Genomic DNA, 9,382 nt, shown 5'->3' on the forward strand with positions numbered 1-9,382 from the left:
AAGCAGTTTCGGGGCTTAATCTTCCCTCCCTAACTATATCCCTTCTTCTGATGAAGCTGCGGCAACCTCTCCCTATGCTACGATCGGCAGAAGTAAGATGGCGGTCGGCATGCACGCCCCTTTATAGCCCCTGTGACGCCGCAAAAAGCAAGCCAATCACTGTCATGCCCTTCTCTAAGATGGTTGGGACCGAGACCTATGTCATCACGCTGCCCACACTCTGGTTCCTCCTTCATTGGCTGAAAAATGGTGCTGAACGCATCATACGAAATGCGACTTTGGCGTGAAGATCGCCGACCTCATGGCCAATCCCACACTAGGATCGGGTTTCATGAAACCCAACTTTGCCGAAAGTCAGCGATTTTTGAATTTGTCCGATCTGTTTCACTCAACCCTAGTGTATACACCTCTGATTCCAAAGCATGGAATATATGTACATGCCTCTGGTACAGTCACTGTGAACTCCACCATAACCCCAGATAACTTGCGGACACCACCTGTCATGTTTTACAGGCCTGATTCTAGTTGTGTATAGCCTCAGGGTGCGGGTTAGAGAACAAAAGGGAAATTATTATTAAATTACATATATATGCATACACAGTTTTTTTTCCGACCATAAGACACACTTTTTCCCTACCAATTTTTGGAGGAAAGTGTGGGTGCGTCTTATGGTCGGAATGTAGCATTGTGGGGAGTGGGCAGCAGCGAGTGGGATCGCACTGTGATCCCACTTGCGGGAGGCAGAAAAATGTCCCAGCTGCCTGGAATCCAGAGTTGGGTTAACCATGTGGTCCCCATGATTAAAGTGCAGTGAATATTCATTAGCAGCTTCCCCACCCACCTGAGCAGTGAGCAGGGAGCAGCACATGAATACTTCTTCACTGAAACAGGGACACACAAGGTTTCCCCAGCACTGGGTTCCTGCAGAAGCTGGGGAGATGTGTGTCCGGCTGGGGAGATCTGTGTGTCCGGTGGAGGAGGGGGCAGCAGCAGGAGCAAGAAGGGATAAGATTGCTGCATACCAGCCTGGGCTGGATGCTGAGTGCTGGGCATAAAGACCTGTGTGATGTCATGAAGTTGGCGGGCTGGAGAATCACATGGCAGCACAGAGCCCTCCCTTTTCTGATGTCATCACAGGTCCTTCAGGCTCCCCACTAGAATCTGCTGGCTTTCCCTTATGACCTGTGCTGTGGAGAGGCAACAAGAGGGAGGGCCCTGTGTGTGCAGTCATGATATGCTCCAGCTTTTCACCTCCCCACAGTGTGGCTGGCTGGCTGGCACAATTAAAATGTTAGCCTTTACAACACACAATAAAGCACTCTGCCACTCCTGTAGTGAACTATAACTACCAGCATGCCATAAGATTTGCAGGGCATGCTGGGAGTTATAGTTCTCCCAATGGGATCTTAAAGCAGCACTCCAGTGTTATTTTTCAGTTCTGGAGTGGTGCTTTAAATATTAGCCCTGTGCCCCCATTCTTATACTCATCCTCCAGTGTCTTCATATAGTACTTTACAGACACCACACTGGTCCTGCAGCACAATCTTCTACCCGTAGCTTTAAACATAATAACATACTATTATATATAATAACCCCACATATAATAGTATGTTATTAAATTTTACCACATTTTTTTTTGCTTCAAATATTTTTTTCCTTATTTTCCACCTCTAAAACCTGGGTGCGTCTTATAGTCCGGTGCATCTTATAGTCCGAAAAACGGTATATATATTATATACATATATACACACACACACATACTGCTTGTCCTTACACATTGTCCATTTGCTGTAAATAAAAAAAAGCATGACATTGTTAAATAGTATACATCTTTTTGAGTAGATTTTACTCTTTCTGTCCACAGGAATGACCCATTGGGAACTTGAAGAAATTTCATACATCTGCCACCTGTAAAACATATCAAATAAAATAATTTGCTGAAATGCTTCGTTACAAAAAGAATAAAAGACAGGCTGATGGCCTTGGTACAAGTGTCTCTCTAATGGATGACACAGATCGGGAGGTGAGCAGTTTCACAGATCGAGCATTCAGAAGTTTATGTGTTGCAGAAGAAGAGCCATTTAATGATGTTCCTCATGTGCCATCCCCTATTAAAGGAATCTCGCTTTCAAAAAAGTACCATTTAGGAATTTTTAATCTTTCAGTCAGAAAAACTCAGCCATTGGCACAGTTACCCACAACTCCACGCCAACGTGGGAAGTGGGCTCCAACATTCCAGCCTTTGCTTACTTATGCAAAAATAGGTGTGACTGATGTCAAGACCAATAACAGCAAACTATTTGCCCCTGTGCCAAGAGGTTCTAAGCAACGCTCCAAAGTGTCATCATTGATACAGACTTTTGATAATGTTGAAAATGAGATACCAGATAACTCTCCTTTAGATTCAAGACTTATTTTATCTAAAGGTTCCTATAGAGGCAGTGAAGCAAATGCTGAAAGTGAGACTGTAAAAAAACCTTATATTAGTAATGAATTAATACCAGAATCTATCAATCCAAATGATAATCATTTTAATGACAACAACTTGCACAGACGTACTGCCAGAGAAGTGTTTCTGGAGTCTCAAACTGAAACGTGTTCTCGACTCTCAAGGTCTCCGCTGCTTTCGTCGGGGTCACCATTGGCTGATCAAGCTAAAAAAGTTATAAAGCACAAGGATTCTCTCAGAAGGACAGCTTTTTTGCATAGTGAACATAGTGCTTTTAAATCCTGGATTGACATAAATAGGAGAATGGTTGGAGCTGATGAAAGTGACAGTTCAATACCAGGGACACCTCCTCTTCTAAGATCAGCAACCCCATGCTCACCTCTACTTCAAAGAGCAATATCTGGACTAAAAGCAAGAGATGGAGTAATAGAATTAGGCTGGACTTCTCCTGCTTCTTCAATATCCAGCAGCTATGATCCTAATCAAATGCTTAGAACAGTGCCTCCACTTCCTACCAGAAAAAATGCAAAACAAAACAGAGACTCTTACCAAAAAACTGCTAGAACTCCGCTAAATGTAAGAAATCAAGATATGATAAAGACAGATGAGGGACATTCATCAAGTAAGGAGCAAGTCAATTGGATGAATAAAATGAATGAATCTAAATCAGCAGAACAAGTCAATCATGTAGCTTCACCTAATAATGCTTCAGAATTGAAAAATACATCACAAATTTTTGTACGGCAAAAAGAGGAAGGCCATTCAAAGATAATTTCCCCAGAGCATATAGAAATGTCTGAAGCAACAAGCAAAGAAGAACTAAAGGAACCAGAGAAAAAGCAGCCACCCCCTGGAAAATTAAAAACATTAATACAGCAGATCGAAAAAGAATCAATTAAACAAATTATGCCAGTTCATTTCACAGAAAAAAAACATGACACTAGGAATTTACCAAAGGATGAATCTGTAGAAATTCCCACTACAATTGAAAAATCACTATCTAGCTCTAATAATTTATCAGGCAGCAGCAATCATGTACCACCATGGAGGAAAACAAAAAGCAGTAATATAATTGCCCCAGAGAAGATAATTCAAAGTAAAAGTGTAATCAAGAAAGAGACTGTTGCAGTTCATGCCCATGAAAATTTATATTTATGCAAAGAAGTACAAGAAGAAAAACCATCAACTTTTAACATTTCAAATCTTTTGACTCCAGTTATAAGAAGGAAAAACATCCAAGAAGCCCTTGAAGAAAACAGTATAATAACCCCACCAATTAACATTACAAGTAAAGATCAAGACCAAAGAGAACTCCTTTTATACCAGAAAAGAGATGATTATAAGTCTAAGGCAACAAGTTTACTATTTAATTTGAAAGATATGAGAAAAAGGGTCAAAAGTACATATAGTCCAGCCATTACTGCAAGAAATGGCTTTGAAAATAACGTGATGACAGACGTACAAATGCAGGAATCTGTTATTCATGCTAATAATGTTCCAGATATCAATAAATTGGTTTATAAAGCTGAAAATTGTAATCACACTTATTTTGAAGAAAACTCAAGGTCAACAGGAGAGTCAGAATTCAAAAGTAAATTAGTGGGAAATGAATCTAAGAACTATTTATCCTTGAGTCCAATGGATCAGATCACATCACATCAGAATGGAGAGCTCTCTGAAGAAAAAGTAATCTCAGATGCAAATTTTATACTGGAGGAGAAGGAAGGTTCTCAATTTCTTAGTACGAATAACAATCATATCCATAAAGAAATTGATTATTCTCCCCTGAATCTTCATAGCAAAACTGATACATTTGTAGGTGGGGAGAGCACAATGTCTTCTGAAGACTCTTTAACATGCCTAAATAACACAGAAGTCCATTGTCTGTCAGGAATGGAAAATGTAGAAGAAATTAAGCATGATGAATGTACAGATGGTGTATCTGATCCAGGTCATTGTGTTATGGAAACAAGTGTAGACATTGTTCCAAGACAATCAAAGACCTGTTTTCCCTCTGAAGACATTGAAAGTAAATGGGATGTTGATCATCATGAAAATGAAAAGCAATTTAGTAACGATGATGAAAGTATAGAAATTTTACAGTATTTTGCAGTTAATAGTTGCAGTGGAGTCGATGGAATAGAGAGCAATGTGAAGTTTGGAGTTCTAGAGAGTCAAATTGAAAAAGAAGAATGCCAAGAGAATGTGACATTTGAAAAAGCTAGAGCAGATAGCTCATGTTCTGAGGAACTTAAAAGGCCATTATCCATAACACCGTTTAAACCAAATTTATTTTACTTAAAAGACAATAAAATTAAATCTTCTCCTATTACAAAATCAGTGAGACTTCCTCTTTTCAGGAGTCTTTCTGAAGATTGCTTGGCCTTCAAGAAGTTAGATGATACCTATTCATGGAAGATAGGAGACTTTAAAGATGCAAGAGAAAGCAATGGCATAGGTACAAATATCCTCAAGACAAAGCATGCAGATATCAGTAACGTCAGCAAACATCAAAAGCACCTAGAGGTAAGCCTCGCAGAAGAAACCTTAACACACAAAGCTATGGAGCACATTCAGGTACAAACTTACAAAGAAGAAGCAGAAGACCAGAAGCTTTGGAGGAAAGTTAATAGTATTAGAGATGATAAAACTAAAAATGAGGTAGAAGAGTCAACTGCAATCAACATGGCTAACAGGAGTAAAATGGTACCATGCTTAGAAGAGACTTTCTTCCATCCAGTTGAAACTTGTGTCTCTGAAGTAACAGGTCCATCACCAGAATGTAATACTTTGATTGTACACAACATAAGAGACTCTGCAAAAGAACTAGTAAATGGAGAACACATAGGTACTCCTTGTATTGACAATGAAAATACAATTGATTCTCCTATTGATAATGGAATATTGCAGTTTGAGGATAGTGTTAGTTTTATAGAAGATATTGCCTGTTCTAACATAACAAGTCCCATGTCAGAGAGTATTACTTGTTCTATTGTTGCCAGCCCCATGTCTGTAAATACCCAAAGCTCTGGATTCACCACAGCACTTTCAGCTTTAGAAGATATACCAAGTCCACCCTCAACAAGTGTAAATACAAGAAATGGAAAGTTAAATTTCTTGCTTCCTGAACGAGTAATTCCACTTGACTCAGAGTCTAAAAGCACTCACTTAGTAAAACAGGAAAAAGGATCTGTTATAGAACCACAAAAGATGCATTCAAAACCTCCTGCTGTACCCCCTAAAACAGAAAAAGCATTACGCCGTGCCAAACGTCTGACCAAAAAACGAAGAAAGACAGATATGCCTCAAAGAGATTTCCTGGAATCTGATGTTGCTCTAGATGTTTCAGCACCAGGCAATCTTACACCAACATTGGTCTCATCACAATCACATCACAAATTAATGTCATGCACACCCAGATCCCTAGAGCATGAAGACAACATGTCTGAATCTTCGACACAATCCCTTCCACTTACCCAACGTAAACTTCTTCTGGACCCCGACTCTGGTCGATACTTCATGGTCGACATCCCTGTTTGCTTGCGCATCAAAACCTTCTATGATCCTGAAACAGGAAAATATCTGCAAATGTCGCTACCGCCATCAGAAAGGGGAAGTCCAGCCTTTGAAATGTCTAACAGTCCATATGTGATGTACCCAGGGCTTACGCCAGTGCCTGTTTCATCTATTGTATCATACAGGGGTAAATCAGAGCTACTGAATCATGAAAATGTAAACACTTGTGAAAGGGAAAGCTTATGGAATGACAGAGAGGAAGAATGTTTAAAAATGGATCATTTTAAAAATTGTGATTCCCATGACCAGAGAATAATAAGGACTCCACTGAGCATGGATAGAATTACAAGTAGAAGCTCAGATATTATCTCAATGAAAGATATAGATGACTTTGCAATGGAAGCAGTTTCATGAAATTTTTACTAGCCATTTAAAGTAAAAAAGTACAAAACCTTACAGTATGGTTAGATAACATAAAAGTTATACAGCCACTTTAATTCCATTTTGACATAACTTGGTTTAAAGCAGTACAACAAATATGTTAAAGATAGGCATAAACATTACATCTGCGACTACATGGTATTGCAAGTTCTCAAGTCACGAAAACGAACAAAGAGTTTGTGGTTTCATATAAGATATTTGGGTAACCAAAATGTTTAGTCTTTTTAAGGAGAATGGTAATCCTTTTGTGTCTTGGTGTTAGGGTCGTCTTACCATAAATGTTCACTGTAATATAAAAATCACCAACTTTTTTTGGATGGGTATTTGAGTGACTTGCTCCAACTATGGTGCAAACATGAAAGAGAATATGCGGCAACCAAGAGCACAAATGTTCCATTACATTAATTAAAAATGTTTGTGCATTGTATGTTTACCACCATACAAGTTTTATGGATATAAAATGCATTGATTTTGGGTGGATTTTACATCTTGAATCACTGTCACTATAGTTTTCTTATATAGGGTATGTGGTGTGGTGTGCAAAGAAACTCAGCAGAATAAAGTTTATGTGAACTGCCACCCTGAGCTAAAAGTGTAGTTTTAATTCTATTGCTATTTGTTTCCAGGACACCATCGCCTTCGATGTCTATTTAGCCAGTGAATGACTGTTTATTTTTCTATGTGTTTTGTCTTCAACATATGATTCATTCAACCTGCAGTAGGAAAAAATAAGTGGCTCTGGAATCTTGGTCTCATATCATTAGGTTTACATTGCCCAAGCATAAAATGGTGGCAGTGCAAGGAGGTGGAAATGTTGCCCATGTTCCCCCGTGAAGACACATGTATTGTTACAATGTATTTTTATGTGCAATGTGTTTAGTGTTGTGCATTATTAGCAGTAGAGGTGTGTTCTGTCCAGCCAGAAATAGTTGATTGAGAAAGGTAGAATTATTGGTTGGGACTAGCCCAGAGTGGGAGGCCCTAGAGTGAAGGGAAAGATAATTTCCTATCAGAAAGTCAGAAAGGGCCTAGCTTGCAGTTAGACACGTCCTTTGGTCTGATTAATCAGCAAAACCGCATGAATTGTGTGTCTCTTAAGTGAGCGGAGACACTGGCAATGCACAGCATGATCCAGAATGGGGACAACAAAAAGTGTTAGAAGGAGTTATTGATTCTTTAGAGTCAAGGTCTGGAGCAGGAAGCCTAGACAGATGGTAGGAAGTTATATGACAGTCAAATGATGGAGCAGCGCAGAGAAGGAAAGCAGGCCGAAAAGAGAGAGTGCCCTGTGTGGTAGTTCTGAGGCGTCAGCAAGCATAGAGGAAAACAGGACATGGAACCTCTGGTTGAACAATAGAACTCTCAGTTACTAGTTAGTGGTACTGTTGTTGGAGACTAGTGAAGCTCCCAAAGTGCTGTGCTGGGTTGTGGGTGAAGCTAGTGAGAGAGGCTAAAGGATAAAGAGAGAGGAGCAAGCTCAGGAAGGAATAGAATGTGTATGAAAATGTCATTAACGTCCATTAAGTTTTGCACCCGCTATCTCATGTACATACTTCTCCCTACATTATTGTTCAGTAAAGGACAGACTATTTTTGAGTCGTGGTCTCCCTCATTCAATGCTACAACATCTGGTCTTGACTAGCCAAAGTTACCAACATCATTCTGTCTACAAAGGCGTAGCTCCCCTGTAGCTAAAGTCCACACAACCAACCAGGACCCTGATTTTCATGTAGCATGCCAGGGTGTGAAAGACAAGCACCTCGCCCACGGCTATCACCCCACACCATGTTACAGCAGATTCTCTATATACAGTGGGGAAAATAAGCATTTTATACACTGCCGATTTTGAAAGTTTTCTCACCTACAAAGAATGGAGAGGTCTATAATTTTTTAACATCACTACACTTCAACTGTGAAAGACAGGATCTAAAAAACAGAAAATCACATTGCATGATTTTTAAATAATTAAATTGCATTTTATTGCATGCAATAAGTATTTGATCACCTATAAAACAGCAATAATTCTGGCTTTCACAGACCTGTTAGTTTTTCATTAAGAAGCCCTACTACTTTGCACTCATTACTTGTAATAATTGCACTTGTTTAAACTAGTTACCTATAAAAAAAAGACACCTTTCCACACACACCAACCTCTCCACCATGGCCAAGACCAAACACCTGTCTAAAGACACCAGGGACAAAATTGTAGTACAAGATTTGGATGGGCTACAGGACAAAAGGCAAGCAGCTTGGTGAGAAGGCAACAACTGTTAGCACAATTATTAGAAAATGGAAGAAACACAAGATGACTGTCAATCTTTCTAGGTCTGGGGGTGCATGAAAGATCTCGCCTCGTAGGGTTAGGATGATTCTGAGAAAGATCAGAAATCAGCCCAGAACTACATGGGAGAACCGGGTCAATGACCTGAAAGGAGCTGGGACCACAGTCTCAAACATTACCATTAGTAACACACTACGTCGTCATGGATTACTATCCTGCAGGGCACGCAAGGACCCCCTGCTGAATCCAGCACATGTCCAGGCCCATTTTAAGTTCACCAATGACCAAATGGATGATCCAGAGGAGACATGGGAGAAGGTCATGTGGTCAGATGAGATCAAAATAGAAATTTTTGGTATGGAATCCACTCACTGTGTTTGGTGGAAAAAGGATGAGTACAATCCCAAATTCACTGTCCCAACTGTGAAGGATGGTGGGGGAGACACTATAATTTGGGGTGCCTTTCTGCAAAGGGGACAAGACGACTACACCGTATTGAAGGGAGGATGTGTGGGGTCATGTATAGTGAGATTTTGGCCAACAACCTTCTTCCCTCAGTAAGAGCATTGAAGATGGGTTGTGGCTTGATCTTCCAAATAATAAATTCAGTTTTTTTATTGTATCAATTACTTATTTCATGCAATGAAATTAAGGAGAGAGAGCGCACATAGGGTGATAAAAGTGATAATTTGGAT

General features: G+C 39.8%; 1 protein-coding gene across 1 annotated transcript; it reads left to right on the top strand.

The window, feature by feature from the left end:
* The first annotated feature begins 1,869 nt into the window (after positions 1-1,869).
* C2H10orf71 (chromosome 2 C10orf71 homolog) lies at positions 1,870-6,985 on the top strand. The gene has a single exon (XM_069753039.1). It carries the CDS (start codon positions 1,943-1,945, stop codon positions 6,377-6,379), a length of 4,437 nt encoding a protein of 1,478 aa, XP_069609140.1. The 5' UTR covers positions 1,870-1,942; the 3' UTR covers positions 6,380-6,985.
* Positions 6,986-9,382: the final 2,397 nt, after the last annotated feature.

Source organism: Ranitomeya imitator, chromosome 2, assembly GCF_032444005.1.
Source record: "Ranitomeya imitator isolate aRanImi1 chromosome 2, aRanImi1.pri, whole genome shotgun sequence".
Classification (NCBI taxonomy): domain Eukaryota; kingdom Metazoa; phylum Chordata; class Amphibia; order Anura; family Dendrobatidae; genus Ranitomeya; species Ranitomeya imitator.

Bases quoted from the DNA above. Each gene is read 5' to 3' on its own strand.
- C2H10orf71 (XM_069753039.1), top strand. From the start codon at position 1,943: ATGCTTCGTTACAAAAAGAATAAAAGACAGGCTGATGGCCTTGGTACA.